The 18625-nt window shown below is 37.7% G+C and overlaps 1 protein-coding gene across 2 annotated transcripts; it reads right to left on the bottom strand.

The window, feature by feature from the left end:
* Nucleotides 1-543: 543 nt before the first annotated feature.
* LOC125905407 (lactose-binding lectin l-2-like) lies at nt 544-18567 on the bottom strand. 2 transcript variants are annotated; one of them, XM_049603336.1, is made up of 3 exons: nt 18419-18567; nt 6301-6508; nt 544-811 (listed from the first exon to the last, which is right to left on the bottom strand). In XM_049603336.1, the coding sequence occupies exons 1-3, from the start codon at nt 18565-18567 to the stop codon at nt 683-685; spliced, it is 486 nt and encodes a 161-aa protein (XP_049459293.1). In that variant the 3' UTR covers nt 544-682. The 2 variants fall into 2 exon arrangements, with proteins under 2 accessions (XP_049459293.1, XP_049459294.1); XM_049603337.1 differs by lacking the exon at nt 18419-18567 and adding an exon at nt 6530-6712 and having other exon boundaries at nt 6301-6393.
* Nucleotides 18568-18625: the final 58 nt, after the last annotated feature.

Genomic DNA, 18625 nt, shown 5'->3' with positions numbered 1-18625 from the left:
AACCTTTGTGTATTGTGAAATGAATTAGGCTATAATATCCAAGATACAGGTCCAAGAAGAGCTATATCTTGTGTAAACAAAGTTAAGTAAGTGATAGCGTAAAGTGGTGGGCTTGACGATAGAAGAAACACCGTTTACCTGTCTGACCTCCTCCACCCCTATACCCCGCCCCGGAACCTATGGTCCTCAGACACGGGCCTGCTCTCCACCTCTCACACCCGCCTGTGAACTTTTGGTAACAGAGCATTTTGTGTTGCCGCCCCCACCCTCTGGAGCTCCCTCCCAGCAGAGATTCACAAAGCCCCATCTCTGGACGTTTACAAAAACCTGCTGAAAACCCATTTGTTCACCAAGGCGTATGGCCTCTAGTCAACTCATGTTTTTCATTTTCATTGTCATTTCTAATTATTTATTTGTGTATTCTTACTCTGTAAAGCAACCTTGGGTAACTTGAAAGGTGCTGTATAAATCCAAGCTGTTATCATTTAATATTGTGGTGGAAATCTAAAAGTATTTTGAACGTCTGTAAAAGACACAGCGACATTATCATCAAACAATCCATTTTATTCGTAAGTAGGGTTATATATGAGAAAGCACAAACACACATTTGCATCTTTATCATGCAGGGTCAATGCATTACTACAGAGCAGCAGGTGGAAAGTCACTGAGTCCTTCTCTGCTGCTAACAAATTTTGCGGGATACACAAACAGAAGCGAATGCATTATGGCACTGATGGTCATTCCATCTCCGATTTGAGCCAAAGTTGACGTGTCCACAGTGTTCACGTCCTCCAGCGTTGTCTGGCTGTCCCCCATCCCACAAGACAAAGTTGACTCTAGACCCATCGGACCACGTCCATCTGCCTTCTCTGTGAATGTCAGTGAGTCCAATCCAGGTCAATCCTTCGGCATGGTCAAAGTTCCTGATCAGGGATCTGACGAAATTGTGTTCATTCAGACTGTGGATGGACACCAGGTTGGCTCCTTGTCTCACACAGTGGAACTCTGCATCAGACCAGGTCATACGTGTGGCAACGTACTTGTAGCAGCGGCCGTTGAAGCTGTACCAGAACATGGGACAGGCGCCACGCTGTAGCTTCACCTGATGGACGTCTGAAGGAGACACAGCACCCAGAGCCAGACCGAACATGAACAGGAACAAGAGCATGTTGGTGTCAGAGTCTTTGTCTAAGTCTTTGGAGAATGTGATCTGCACTGTTGGATGTTATTGAGAATCTTTCAGAGACAGCTGAAAGGCCACTTTCTTTTATACGCTTCAGAGAGGGTATCTGCACTGCTGGTGTGATGTCACTGCTCAAAACCACTGGGCAAACACTTTTACCTGCACACAACTACACAGTATCTGAATATGAGCCAAAAATGAAGACAATTTACAGGACATTGTCAAATTATTAGCTCATTATCTACTGGAATGAAAACAACATGGTCACATGAGAAACGTGTGTGAGGAGTGTTTGGATAAAAATTAACCAGGACTCTGAAATGAAAACAAGGAAATAACAGACAAGCAATAAATGTTTGCTATTTATCAACATGAAGTCACCTAGATTACGGGAATACTGATTTATCAGAGGCCATCAGAGATCCATAAATATGTTATCAGTTCCTTTGACTCTGGCACTAAACATATTTCTGTAGTGGCCCCTGTATTATTTGTTTTTAAAAAGTGCAGCAGTAGCATAATCACAGGACATGTGAACACAATCACTGATCTCAGACACACTGCATCACACATTTTACTGCTATGGCTGTAAAAACAAAAGGGACGCGACAAATCAGGAAATGATTACATTAAAAATCGTACACGTGGCAGCATAGTTGTCTAATATCAGGGTGTCCGCTGGTACCTTTGGGGGCTTCTGATGGTTTGAATCATCACACTGTGAGACCTACCTTTTCTTTTTTCTTTCTTTTTTTTTCTGATACAGTATAGTAACAGTCAGCGCAGATACTGCAGCAGTGACTAACTGGCATTGTTCTCTTTCTATTAGACTGTATCTGCCTATTCAATGATCAACATACATGGCTTTAGTTGTTGTGAGACAGATTTAAATACAATAGATGCTGTGTGTACAGAACAGACAAACAAAATTATTACAGTATAGACAATCAGAATGACAAAATTTGAGACTGTTAACATAGAGAGTGCTCCAGGGGTGATGTTTTTCTGTAGGCCCACATGGAAGTTAACATCGCTCTGGTTCCTTCATCAAAAAACCTATGAGATTTTCCATTGGATTTTGGATTACTGCAGAAAATAAGCTCTGTGGCAAACAAACGTTTATGATACTTACATGTTTTGTTCAGCAAGATAATCACGAATGAACACTGATGATTTTTGAGGCCGAAATACCGCCTGGCTGTAAATAAACTACACTACCCGTCTCATGACTTAACATCCCCACAACACGGCTGTAAAGCTGCGTTGGGTGTGATGATGTCCTGTGATCTTGTTTAGCCACTTGTTCACAACCACCTTTTTTAAGGCACAGAAGGCTCAAAGTTCACAAGTGGAATATTTACTGGTGTATTTTATTTTGTCATGAAAGTCTCGTAGGCATCTAATTAAAAAAAAAGCATTCAGAAAACCCATTGACTTCAAGATGAGGCAACTGTGAGCGGCAAAATGCTAACTCATATCCGGGTTTTAGGAATAGATCCAGAGGAATGTCAGCAACCTCCAGGAGTCTCCGAACACATAGATGGAGACCTGCAAAGGGTGCTGTAATCAAGGAGATGTTGGTGACAACGAGTGATTGGATTCTGTCTTTAAAGGTGAGTGTTTACATGCAGAGACAAAGACTAAGCTGCTCATGAGACTGTCTCTGTTTAAATGTGGGTCTTCATCACAGCTCTGTAGTACATTTATGCTGCAGGACTCAGTGGGCCTCAAGCAGGAGGAGACATACAGTATGAGGAGTTTTCCTCTCATTGTTGAACATGTGCACACTTTGTTCTTATTTCGTCAGTATTCATTGATTTCTGTTTGATACGTTCAGCTTCTGAATGGCTTACATGCTTTGGTCATCCAGGCTTCATGCAGAGAGTGCATTTTCAAATATCACACACATCTATTCGATGAGACGGATTCTGAGTGTTACGCCCCACCTTTTGGCGGCCCTATGGGGCAAACAGAACTCCACCACTGACCCAAAATAACCATGAGGCACCTTTAAAACAACCAATCCATGGGTTTTATTAACAAAAATCATACAAGCAAGGCAATAAAATCCCACGCTGAGAGGCAACAAAACACTCTGCTCTGCTGCTGCCACAGGAGCTCTCAAGCACCTCCTCCTTAATTTTAGTTCCCTCAGCTGACCTGTGGTGGAGTGTAATGAAGCACATATACCCAAGTTGTATGCTTTTACTTTATTTGACTATTTTAATCTCATGCCACTTTCTTCTTCTTCTTCTTCTTCTTCTTCTTCTTCTTCTTCTTCTTCTTCTTCTTCTTCCTTCTCCACTGTGATTATTAGATGACTTCAGTTACTAGTTGCCTCACAAATTAAGATTTTTGTGCACAAAGAAACCATATGGAAATATCCAAGCGCAGCTGAAATGATCAGTCAGTTGATTAAAACAAAAAAAGACGACTATTTTGATATTCATTGAATTTTTTTGCAGTGAGTACTTCAGTAAAGATCTGAATACTTCCTCCACCACCACTGCTGCTGACGAGGCATTCACAGCATCATTATTTTTTCTGGAATGTCAGTACTGACACTTTAGAAAATCATATTTACTTTGTTTAAGTTTATTTAACAGTGGGATTTGTATGGTTAAGAAGGTTTGGTGCACCTGGAGCCGATTTCTCTTCATTTTCATCTCAACAGAAAGTTAAGAGAAAATATATGTTGTTGTGAGCACAGTGTTCGTATTCTCTATAGTTGTCTGGCTGTCCTGTATTCCAAAAGGTAAAGTCCACTGCAGACCCATCAGACCACATCCATCCTCCTTCCTTCTGGGTGTCACTCAGTCCGATCCAGGTATACCCCTGTGCAGGGTCAAAGTTCTTGATCAGAGATTTGACAAAATTCTCTTCATCTGCACTGTGGATGGACACCAGGTTGGCTCCCTCTGACACACAGTGGAGCTCTGCATCAGCCCAGGTGAAACGTGTGGCGATGTACTTCTAGCAGCGGCCGTTGAAGCTGAACCAGGACATGGGACAGTTGCCACGCTGTAGCTTCACATCAGGAGACGACACAGCACCCAGAGCCAGACCAAACAACAAGAGGAGCGAGAGCATGTTGGCGTCTCTGTGTCACAGGAGCAGGATGAGGGGTCATATGTTGGCTGGAGTTGATCTGCACCGCTGGATGGGATCAAGACCCTGAAGGAGAGAGGTGACACACTGCTTTCTTTTATATGCTTCAGAGAGGGTGTCTGCACTGTTGGCACAGTATTAGTGGTCAACTGAACTTGGCAAACACTTTCAGCTGTACACAACCACACAGTAACTCAACATGAGCCAAAAAAACACCACCAGCACCTGGACATGTCACATAAAAGTCTATATAAACATTTCCACTTGCATTTTACTCTCAAAGCCTGTGGTTAATCAAATATTCACATGCTGATAGGCAGTGTACTGGTGACTGCAACAGCTGTTACACCTGTGCTGTTCCCATATCTATCTATTACACACAGACTGGAACAGACATGGAAAAACACTGAAATAACTGAAGTCAACACAAACAAGAAGGTGATAAATCTGTGGAATAAAATGCAATCGTGTTTATTGTTATTACATTACAGAATGAAGGGGACAGAAAACTTTTATTATTAGATATGAAAATGTTTCTTTTGTGAATACCCAACATTAGCAGAATGAATGTTGATTACATAACCTCTGTACACACATAAAGTTTTACATTTATAGCTTTATTTTGGAGTTCCAATGCATTCACACAGGGCAAAACACAGTTTAACTTTACACAGTCATGACAACGGCTGATAAAACACTAAATAAACGCTCCTGCTGGTTTCCTGTCCATCACAGCATGCACCACCAGAGCCAAGAGAAGAGTGTCCTCACACTGACCTGCTCTTCTGCTGCCCTCAAGTGGCCACAAAACATAACAACAAGTACTTTTATGTTCCAGCATTGCAGTTTCAGACCATAGACATCTTTTCTTCTTAACAATTCTTAACTTTAAAGATAATAAATAACACAGTGTTCCTCTTACAAATAAAAAGCCAAATGCATAGAAATAAAACAAATTGTTGCTCATTTCAACATTCAGGAGTCTTGCAGCTACAACAGTCTATGACCAGTAGTTCATGGTGGCTGTATTACAGTCAACAGCTGAATTTATGATTCTTCTTTACTTGTGCTTCTGTTACAGTGGCTTAGTCTTATAGCAAAATGCTGAATTATTGTTTAGCTGAATGCTTAGCAGCTAAATGGTCGTTTGGTATTCAGCATTATCCTATAACTGCCTACAGACGCTGCAGTGGCTGCTGATCAGCAGAGGTTACATAGTCTCACTTTAAAGGGGAAATCTACCCTGAGAATGTACAAAATAATAGATAATAGTGTCCTTGTGATTATGTCAAACTGCTAAACCTGTGTTGTCCTAAATTTAACATACAGACACATAGGCATAGATTTCGTAGACTTTGTTTTAGTATGTGTAAGAGATAAGCCAAAACAATTTTATTTATACAGCACAAAATCATAAAATTGATCCTGGGACAGTTTTCATACAGATCAGGTCAAGGCCAGATTCTTTTAATTTACACACACAAGACACACAGCTGGAGAAGACATGCAAAGACACAAATAAATGTAAATCTATAAAAACACAAAGGGTAGCAATCTGTGGATTAAAAATCATGTTTAGTTTATGGCTGTAGGTTCTAATCCTCTTAATAATACATGTTTGTTAAGTACAATGAAGGGGTATTATTATTTTTAATAAATATTGGTAATATTAATTTTGAGATTATGATAAAGGCGTGGAAATATTCCTTTTGATCAACCACTAAAGTTACCTGTGTGAATGTCCAACATTCATGAAAATGAAGTGACTTCTGTAAACACACAACAGTGTGTCTTTATTGTAGAGGCCTAATTCATGTCAACAGAGCAACAGGTGAACAGAGATCAGGCTCAGTCAGACATATTTTACTGTCTCAGTTGCAAGGACAGGTTATATGAAATGTACAAACAGAGGCATAAGTTAAAGAACAGGGGACGTCATTCCATTTCAAATCTGCAGAATAGTTGTTGTGAGCACAGTGTTCGTATTTATTATTGTTGTTTGGCTCCCCTCTGGCCCAAAAGGAAAAGTCCACTGCAGACCCATCAGACCACATCCATCGTCCTTCCTTGTGGATGTCACTGAGTCCAATCCAGGTCCTTCCCTGTGCAGGGTCAAAGTTCTTGATCAGGGATTGGACGAAATTGTGTTCATTCAGACTGTGGATGGACACCAGGTTGGCTCCTTGTCTCACACAGTGGAGTTCTGCATCAGCCCAGGTGAAACGTGTAGCGACGTACTTGTAGCAGCGGCCGTTGAAGCTGTACCAGAACATGGGACAGGCGCCACGCTGTAGCTTCACCTGATGGGCGTCTGAAGGAGACACAGCACCCAGAGCCAGACCGAACATGAACAGGAACAAGAGCATGTTGGTGTCGGAGTCTTTGTCTAAGTCTTTGGAGAACGTGATCTGCACTGTTGGATGTTATTGAGAATCTTTCAGAGACAGCTGAAAGGCCACTTTCTTTTATACGCTTCAGAGAGGGTGTCTGCACTGCTGGTGTGATGTCACAGGTCAAAACCACTGGGCAAACACTTTTACCTGCACACAACTACACAGTATCTGAATATGAGCCAAAAAATGAAGACAATTTACAGGACATTGTCAAATTATTATCTTATTATGTACCAGAATGAAAACAACACGGTCACATGAGAAACGTGTGTGAGGAGTGTTTGGATAAAAATTAACCAGGACTCTGAAATGAAAACAAGGAAATAACAGACAAGCAATAAATATTTATTATTTATCAACAGTTGTTTGGACCAAGTCACCTAGATTACGGGAATACTGATTTATCAGAGGCCATCAGAGATCCATAAATATGTTATCAGTTCCTCTGACTTTAGCACTAAAATTCTTACTGGCAAAATCCTTAACAAGACGAGGAAACCTGGTATATGATGCTGTGCTAAACTACAGACAGTCAGTGGTGTCTATAGTGTGAAGTCTGTGTGGATATTAAAGGTTCAGCTACACATTTCTGTAGTGGCCCCTGTATTATTTGTTTTTAAAAAGTGCAGCAGTAGCATAATCACAGGACATGCGAACACAATCACTGATCTCAGACACACTGCATCACACATTTTACTGCTATGGCTGTAAAAACAAAAGGGACATTACAAATCAGGAAATGATTACATTAAAAATCGTACACGTGGCAGCATAGTTGTCTAATATCAGGGTGTCCGCTGGTACCTTTGGAGGCTTCTGATGGTTTGAATCATCACACTGTGAGACCTACCTTTTCTTTTTTCTTTCTTTTTTTCTGATACAGTATAGTAACAGTCAGCGCAGATACTGCAGCAGTGACTAACTGGCATTGTTCTCTTTCTATTAGACTGTATCTGCCTATTCAATGATCAACATACATAGCTTTAGTTGTTGTGAGACAGATTTAAATACAATAGATGCTGTGTGTACAGAACAGACAAACAAAATTATTACAGTATAGACAATCAGAATGACAAAATTTGAGACTGTTAACATAGAGAGTGCTCCAGGGGTGATGTTTTTCTGTAGGCCCACATGGAAGTTAACATCGCTCTGGTTCCTTCATCAAAAAACCTATGAGATTTTCCATTGGATTTTGGATTACTGCAGAAAATAAGCTCTGTGGCAAACAAACGTTTATGATACTTACATGTTTTGTTCAGCAAGATAATCACGAATGAACACTGATGATTTTTGAGGCCGAAATACCGCCTGGCTGTAAATAAACTACACTACCCGTCTCATGACTTAACATCCCCACAACACGGCTGTAAAGCTGCGTTGGGTGTGATGATGTCCTGTGATCTTGTTTAGCCACTTGTTCACAACCACCTTTTTTAAGGCACAGAATATGGGGCGCCGTTTGTAAAGTGTCTCACGCTGAAAATAACATCAACATTTTGCCACATTTAGCTTCAAACAATGTTTAAAAAAGTATTGTGATTTTTTTAACGTCACCTTTTACCACATTTACAGCAATATTTGTTAACTTAGAAATATATTAAATAGTTAAATCTAAATATTAAATGTGGCACCTAAATGTTAAATGTTAAATCTAAATATTAAATCTAAATCTAAATCTAAATGTTAAATCTAAATGCTAAATATAAATATAAATATAAATGTTAAATCTAAATCTAAATCTAAATATTAAATCTAAATGTTAAATCTAAATGTTTTGGGTGAAACTAAATATTTAGCTAATATGCAAATTCACACTGCCGGTCACCGGAAGTACCAAAATAAAAGGTCGAGATGGTCAGACAGTTTATAGAATCAAATAATGAATTAAAACCAACTTATCGGGGGAAATGGACACTTGAACATACATTAGCGTGATAATAACTACCTAAAATAACAAGAAAGGTGTTTGGAGAAATTTTATTTGATGTGTACTTTGAGTTGTTAGTGTCCCTTCTGAGGGAATCACCTTGTTGTTTACAAATACTTACGGGTAGAAAACCAGCCGAGTTTAGCAACATATATATATGCACATCTCACGTTTTTCACGTCACTGTATCACCGTTTAGACTAATCTGGTGTTTGTAAAGCCTATAAACACTATGACTGAACAAACATTACTATCACGGTCTGAAATTAATAACATGGTTATCGTAGATTAGCGAGGCTAACTGTTAGCTGTTAGCCCCGTTAGCGGTGTCTGTAATGACTCACTAACTCTAAACGGTCCGTGAAGAAAATATTTTTTCCAGCGGATGTCTTAGTTACAACATGATTGAGCTAACTGGAGTAGTTTCATGTCGTATCCGACAATGGGAGACATTTAACAGATGACGCCCTGATAGCTTTGCTGCAGCCACTGATGCTTTCTAGACATCGTGATTTCCCAAAACTGAATAAATACCACACATCGCAAGACAAAACTGCTTTGCTAGCTCAATCATGTTGTAACTAAGACATCCGCTGGAAAAAAAAATATTTTTTTCACGGACCGTTTAAGAGTTAATGAGTCATTACAGACACTGCTAACGGGACTAAGAACTGACGGTTGTTAGCTTAGCTTAGGTTGTTAATCCCTCCGAAAGGACACTAACAACTCAAAGTACACGTCCAATAAAATTTCTCCAAACACGTTTCTTGTTATTTTAGGTAGTTATTATCACGCTAATGTATGTTCAAGTGTCCATTTCCCCCGATAAGTTGGTTTTAATTCGTTATTTGATTCTATAAACAGTCTGACCATCTCGACCTTTTATTTTGGTACTTCCGGTGACCGGCAGTGTGAATTTGCATATTAGCTAAATATTTAGTTTCACCCAAAACATTTAGATTTAACATTTAGATTTAGATTTAGATTTAACATTTAGATTTAGATTTAGATTTAATATTTAGATTTAGATTTAGCATTTAGATTTAGATTTAATATTTAGATTTAACATTTAGATTTAGATTTAGATTTAATATTTAGATTTAGATTTAGATTTAGATTTAGCATTTAGATTTAGATTTAGATTTAGATTTAGCATTTAGATTTAACATTTAACATTTAGGTGCCACATTTAATATTTAGATTTAACTATTTAATATATTTCTAATTTAACAAATATTGCTGTAAATGTGGTAAAAGGTGACATTAAAAAAATCACAATACTTTTTTAAACAATGTTTGAAGCTAAATGTGGCAAAATGTTGATGTTATTTTCAGTGTGAGACACTTTACAAACGGCACCCCATACACAGAAGGCTCAAAGTTCACAAGTGGAATATTTACTAGTGTATTTTATTTTGTCATGAAAGTCTCTTAGGCATCTAATTAAAAAAAAACATTCCAAAAACCCATTGACTTCAAGATGAGGCAACTGTGAGTGGCAAAATGCTAACTCATATCCGGGTTTTAGGAATAGATCCAGAGGAATGTCAGCAACCTCCAGGAGTCTCCGAACACATAGATGGAGACCTGCAAAGGGTGCTGTAATCAAGGAGATGTTGGTGACAACGAGTGATTGGATTCTGTCTTTAAAGGTGAGTGTTTACATGCAGAGACAAAGACTAAGCTGCTCATGAGACTGTCTCTGTTTAAATGTGGGTCTTCATCACAGCTCTGCAGTACATTTATGCTGCAGGACTCAGTGGGCCTCGAGCAGGAGGAGACATACAGTATGAGGAGTTTTCCTCTCATTGCTGAACATGTGCACACTTTGTTCTTATTTCATCAGTATTCATTGATTTCTGTTTGATACGTTCAGCTTCTGAATGGCTTACATGCTTTGGTCATCCAGGCTTCATGCAGAGAGTGCATTTTCAAATATCACACACATCTATTCGATGAGACGGATTCTGAGTGTTACGCCCCACCTTTTGGCGGCCCTATGGGGCAAACAGAACTCCACCACTGACCCAAAATAACCACGAGGCACCTTTAAAACAACCAATCCATGGGTTTTCTTAACAAAAATCATACAAGCAAGGCAATAAAATCCCACGCTGAGAGGCAACAAAACACTCTGCTCTGCTGCTGCCACAGGAGCTCTCAAGCACCTCCTCCTTAATTTTAGTTCCCTCTGCTGACCTGTGGTGGAGTGTAATGAAGCACATATACCCAAGTTGTATTTAAGTACAACTTTGAGGTGCTTTTACTTTACTTGACTATTTTAATCTCATGCCACTTTCTTCTTCTTCTTCCTTCTCCACTGTAATTATTAGATGACTTCAGTTACTAGTTGCCTCACAAATTAAGATTTTTGTGCACAAAGAAACCATATGGAAATATCCAAGCGCAGCTGAAATGATCAGTCAGTTGATTAAAACAAAAAAAGGCGACTATTTTGATATTCATTGAATTTTTTTGCAGTGAGTACTTCAGTAAAGATCTGAATTCTTCCTCCACCACTGCTGCTGACGAGGCATTCACAGCATCATTATTTTTTCTGGAATGTCAGTACTGACACTTTAGAAAATCATATTTACTTTGTTTAAGTTTGTTTAACAGTGGGATTCGTATGGTTAAGAAGGTTTGGTGCACCTGGAGCTGATTTCTCTTCATTTTCATCTCAACAGAAAGTTAAGAGAAAAGATAAGAGAAATTTAAGAGGATGTTGCTGCACTGAAAAATCTACAGGTCCATATTACTGACAGCACAAAAATATTTATATTATCTTATTATGTACTAGAATGAAAACAACACAGTCACGTGAGAAACGTGTGTGAGGAGTGTTTGGATAAAAATTAACCAGGACTCTGAAATGAAAACAAGGAAATAACAGACAAGCAATAAATATTTATTATTTATCAACAGTTGTTTGGACCAAGTCACCTAGATTACGGGAATACTGATTTATCAGAGGCCATCAGAGATCCATAAATATGTTATCAGTTCCTTTGACTCTGGCACTAAACATATTTCTGTAGTGGCCCCTGTATTATTTGTTTTTAAAAAGTGCAGCAGTAGCATAATCACAGGACATGTGAACACAATCACTGATCTCAGACACACTGCATCACACATTTTACTGCTATGGCTGTAAAAACAAAAGGGACGCGACAAATCAGGAAATGATTACATTAAAAATCGTACACGTGGCAGCATAGTTTTCCAATATCAGTGTGTCCGCTGGTACCTTTGGGGGCTTCTGATGGTTTGAATCATTACACTGAGTCCTGTTTTTACTTTTTCTTTTTTTTTCTGATACAGTATAGTAACAGTCAGCGCAGATACTGCAGCAGTGACTAACTGGCATTGTTCTCTTTCTATTAGACTGTATCTGCCTATTCAATGATCAACATACATGGCTTTAGTTGTTGTGAGACAGATTTAAATACAATAGATGTAATGTGCACAGAACAGACAAACATAATACAATGACAGTATAGACAATCAGTTGAGGTTGTAAACAAATATAAAGAATGAATCAGTAAGGGTGTTAGTAACTTCCGGGTGTCTACAAACAGGTAGAGTCCGAGCCATGTGACCTCCTCTTAAAATGTAGGCCTGGGAAGAGGACAAGCTACGCAACAACAGGGGAAACTGATGCACACCTTGCATGCAGATAAGAGACTGAAACCAGTAAAAAGAGAGAGCGAGAGAGACTGAATCTCCTGTAGGAGACTGTAACTATCAGACAAACACTGCAACTATCAGACAAACATGACTGTAACTATCAGACAAACACTGCAACTATCAGACAAACATGACTGTAACTATCAGACAAACACTGCAACTATCAGACAAACATGACTGTAACTATCAGACAAACATGACTGCAACTATCAGACAAACATGACTGTAACTATCAGACAAACATGATTAACTATCAGACAAACATGATTAACTATCAGACAAACATGACTGCAACTATCAGACAAACATGACTGCAACTATCAGACAAACATGATTAACTATCAGACAAACATGACTGCAACTATCAGACAAACATGATTAACTATCAGACAAACATGACTGCAACTATCAGACAAACACTGCAACTATCAGACAAACACTGCAACTATCAGACAAACATGACTGCAACTATCAGACAAACATGATTAACTATCAGACAAACATGACTGCAACTATCAGACAAACACTGCAACTATCAGACAAACATGACTGTAACTATCAGACAAACACTGCAACTATCAGACAAACATGACTGTAACTATCAGACAAACATGACTGCAACTATCAGACAAACATGACTGTAACTATCAGACAAACATGACTGTAACTATCAGACAAACATGATTAACTATCAGACAAACATGACTGCAACTATCAGACAAACATGATTAACTATCAGACAAACATGACTGCAACTATCAGACAAACATGATTAACTATCAGACAAACATGACTGTAACTATCAGACAAACATGATTAACTATCAGACAAACATGATTAACTATCAGACAAACATGACTGCAACTATCAGACAAACATGACTGCAACTATCAGACAAACATGATTAACTATCAGACAAACATGACTGCAACTATCAGACAAACATGATTAACTATCAGACAAACATGACTGCAACTATCAGACAAACACTGCAACTATCAGACAAACACTGCAACTATCAGACAAACATGACTGCAACTATCAGACAAACATGATTAACTATCAGACAAACATGACTGCAACTATCAGACAAACACTGCAACTATCAGACAAACATGACTGTAACTATCAGACAAACACTGCAACTATCAGACAAACATGACTGTAACTATCAGACAAACATGACTGCAACTATCAGACAAACATGACTGTAACTATCAGACAAACATGACTGTAACTATCAGACAAACATGATTAACTATCAGACAAACATGACTGCAACTATCAGACAAACATGATTAACTATCAGACAAACATGACTGCAACTATCAGACAAACATGATTAACTATCAGACAAACATGACTGCAACTATCAGACAAACATGATTAACTATCAGACAAACATGACTGCAACTATCAGACAAACACTGCAACTATCAGACAAACACTGCAACTATCAGACAAACATGACTGCAACTATCAGACAAACATGATTAACTATCAGACAAACATGACTGCAACTATCAGATAAACATGATTAACTATCAGACAAACATGACTGCAACTATCAGACAAACACTGCAACTATCAGACAAACACTGCAACTATCAGACAAACATGATTAACTATCAGACAAACATGACTGTAACTATCAGACAAACACTGCAACTATCAGACAAACATGACTGCAACTATCAGACAAACATGATTAACTATCAGACAAACATGACTGCAACTATCAGATAAACATGACTGCAACTATCAGACAAACATGATTAACTATCAGACAAACATGACTGTAACTATCAGACAAACACTGCAACTATCAGACAAACATGACTGCAACTATCAGACAAACATGATTAACTATCAGACAAACATGACTGCAACTATCAGATAAACATGACTGCAACTATCAGACAAACATGATTAACTATCAGACAAACATGACTGCAACTATCAGACAAACATGACTGTAACTATCAGACAAACATGACTGTAACTATCAGACAAACATGACTGTAACTATCAGACAAACACTGCAACTATCAGACAAACATGACTGCAACTATCAGACAAACACTGCAACTATCAGACAAACATGACTGCAACTATCAGACAAACATGATTAACTATCAGACAAACATGACTGCAACTATCAGACAAACATGATTAACTATCAGACAAACATGACTGCAACTATCAGACAAACATGATTAACTATCAGACAAACATGACTGCAACTATCAGACAAACATGACTGTAACTATCAGACAAACATGACTGCAACTATCAGACAAACATGACTGTAACTATCAGACAAACATGACTGTAACTATCAGACAAACATGACTGTAACTATCAGACAAACATGACTGCAACTATCAGACAAACATGACTGTAACTATCAGACAAACATGACTGCAACTATCAGACAAACATGATTAACTATCAGACAAACATGACTGTAACTATCAGACAAACATGACTGTAACTATCAGACAAACATGACTGCAACTATCAGACAAACATGACTGTAACTATCAGACAAACATGACTGCAACTATCAGACAAACATGATTAACTATCAGACAAACATGACTGTAACTATCAGACAAACATGACTGTAACTATCAGACAAACATGATTAACTATCAGACAAACATGACTGTAACTATCAGACAAACATGATTAACTATCAGACAAACATGACTGTAACTATCAGACAAACATGACTGTAACTATCAGACAAACATGATTAACTATCAGACAAACATGACTGTAACTATCAGACAAACATGATTAACTATCAGACAAACATGACTGCAACTATCAGACAAACATGACTGTAACTATCAGACAAACATGACTGCAACTATCAGACAAACATGATTAACTATCAGACAAACATGACTGCAACTATCAGACAAACATGATTAACTATCAGACAAACATGACTGCAACTATCAGACAAACATGATTAACTATCAGACAAACATGACTGCAACTATCAGACAAACATGATTGCAACTATCAGACAAACATGACTGTAACTATCAGACAAACACTGCAACTATCAGACAAACATGACTGCAACTAATTTTGGACGACATACTTTACTATGACTTTTTTTCATGATTTTGTACGACATACTATACTATGACTTTTTTTTAATATTTTGGATGACATACTATACTATGACTTTTTTTTAATATTTTGGACGACATACTTTACTATGACTTTTTTTTAATGTTTTGGATGACATACTATACTATGACTTTTTTTTAATATTTTGGATGACATACTATACTATGACTTTTTTTAATGTTTTGGACGACATATTTTACTATGACTTTTTTTCATGATTTTGGACGACATACTATACTATGACTTTTTTTAATATTTTGGATGACATACTATACTATGACTTTTTTTAATATTTTGGATGACATACTATACTATGACTTTTTTTTAATATTTTGGACGACATATTTTACTATGACTTTTTTTTAATATTTTGGATGACATACTATACTATGACTTTTTTTTAATATTTTGGACGACATATTTTACTATGACTTTTTTTTAATATTTTGGATGACATACTATACTATGACTTTTTTTTAATATTTTGGACGACATATTTTACTATGACTTTTTTTTAATATTTTGGATGACATACTATACTATGACTTTTTTTTAATATTTTGGACGACATACTATACTATGACTTTTTTTAATATTTTGGACGACATACTATACTATGACTTTTTTAAAAAAATATTTTGGACAACATACTATACCATGACGTTTTTTCATGATTTTGGACGACATATACTATGTCTTTTTTTTAATATTTTGGATGACATAATTTACTATGACTTTTTTTTTTTTAATATTTTGGATGACATACTAAACTATGACATTTTTTCATGATTTTGGACGATATACTATACACAAGTACCTTCACATCATCTGTTCCTTGTCCCATTATCCACCTTTCCTGAAAATTTCATCAAAATCCGTTCATAACTTTTGAGTTATTTTGCAGACAAACAATCAAACAGACAAACAACCAGACAAACAGACCAACACTGGCGACAACATAGCCTCATTGGCGGAGGTAATTATTACAGTTAATGATTCTTTAAGAGTTGGACCAAACTGTCAGACAGACAATGACAAAATAAGCAACTGACTGTAAGTTAAGACATAATAAAAAAAGTTTTAAATTCATATTTAAAGGCATAATTTGTGTTTTTGTTTGTTTTGTTGTTGTTGTTGTAGTTTTAACATTAAAACAGAATTTTAATCAACAGCTTTAAAAAAAAAAAAGCTGTTGGTTTCCTGTCTCTTACATAGATGCTTCTGCCCTCAAGTGGCCACAAGACATAACAACAAGTACCTTCACATCACAGCATCACAGCTTCAAACCACAAACTTGTTTCCTTCTGAAGGACACACTTCCACATTGCTGAGCCTGTCAATATGGCAAATTAACTTTTGTCACCTCAAAACTGCACAGAAGTCACTGAATTTATGAATAATTCTCTTATAATGTTGAGTGGTTTAAGTTTGTGAATAAAAAAACTCTAACGTAGGTTGATGACATAGCCTCAAGAAACATTTCCTGCACAAAAACTGACTTGTTTAGTCTTTAGAATTTACATCCACCTAAAATGAAATACTGGCTCAAGCAAGTTTGCTGTCACAAAAACATCTTTAAAGGTGAGTGTTTAAATGCAGGGACACAGACTAAGCTGGTCATAAGACGATACTTCTGTTTAAAAGTGGGTCTTCGTCACAGCTCTGTTGCACATCCATGCTGCAGGACTCAATGTAACATCTTTCTCTTAAAAATGTATTATGAAATAATTTTCTATATTATCCGCCAGAACCGAAGCATCGTAGTCCAATAAAAAAAACACGTGTGGTGAGTTTAAAAATTAAACAGAAATTAAATGAAAACAAGGCAGTCAAACACAAGCCATATGTATCTCTCCCTCCATGACCATATTATTCAGGGAAGTCCTCCCAAAATTCCCGTTATCTTTCAGTTCAATGTGCCCCTTGTCCTTTGAACTAAGTCCTTTTATTTTGGCAGTGAGCTTTTCATTGGAAACCCCCTCCAAAACTCCTGAAACCACTGTGCTACACTCGTAGATTCTCATGGATCTATTTAAATTGTATTGTACACATGTTCACCCGGACCCTAACAGATATTGTACTTTTAACTTGTATTAATCTGGGTGGTGATACATGGACCACAACTCCAAAAACAATGCATGTATGATCCAGCTGTCAATTTACACTTAGAATACAAAAGGGATCTAACGGATCAGGTTTGATCTGTGCTGTCTGTGAAAATATCCCATATTGTAGCTCATATTACAGTTATGTAAGTGATTCTGAAAGTATTAAATACAGATTTTGTTCAGTGTGAAATGAATTATAAATATGTTGCTAGGTTCAAAAAGTGTAATATCCCATGTTAACTTATCAAGTTTTGAAGTTTAGCCTTTTACATTAACACAGGTCAGTGTAAAGTGGTGGGCTTGAAGCTCTGTTTGTGGAAATTAAAATGTAGCCTACTTTGATCTTGTGTGAAAGGCATAATGTTAATCAAATCATCAAACAGTTGCTTTTTTAGTTTATTCACGAGAGTCATTCAGTACATTCACTTTGACATTTGTTCTTCTTTATGCAGGCTTAATGCTTTACTACAGAGCAACAGGTGGAAAGTCACTGAGCTGACTCAGATACAACCTTCTTGTTTGCTATGGACAAATTGTGCGAGACGCACAAACAAAAGTGAACGTCTGAGAACAATGATGGTCGTTCCATTTTAATTCTGTGCCAAAGTTGAGGTGTCCACAGTTTTCCCGTCCTCCAGCGTTGTCTGGCTGTCCTGTGGCCCAAAAGACAAACTTCACTGCAGACCCATCAGACCACATCCAACTGCCTTCTTTGTGGACATCACTGAGTCCAATCCAGGTCCATCCTTCAGCAGGGTCATAGTTCTTGACCAGGGATTTGACAAAATTATGTTCATTCAGACTGTGGATAGACACCAAGTTGGCTCCCTCTGACACACAGTGGAGTTCTGCATCAGCCCAGGTCATACGTGTGGCAACGTACTTGTAGCAGCGGCCGTTGAAGTTGAACCAGAACATGGGACAGGTGCCACGCTGTAGCTGCCCTTGATGGTCATCAGATGAAGACACAGCACCCAGAGCCAGACCGAACATGAACAGGAACAAGAGCATTTTGGAATCTCTCTGAGTCTTCAGAGAACGTGATCCGCACTGTTGGATGTTACTGAGA

This window comes from Epinephelus fuscoguttatus, linkage group LG17, assembly GCF_011397635.1.
Source record: "Epinephelus fuscoguttatus linkage group LG17, E.fuscoguttatus.final_Chr_v1".
Lineage (NCBI taxonomy): Eukaryota > Metazoa > Chordata > Actinopteri > Perciformes > Serranidae > Epinephelus > Epinephelus fuscoguttatus.
Note: the sequence above shows the minus strand (reverse complement) of the source record. Positions and strands in the feature narration are given on the sequence as shown.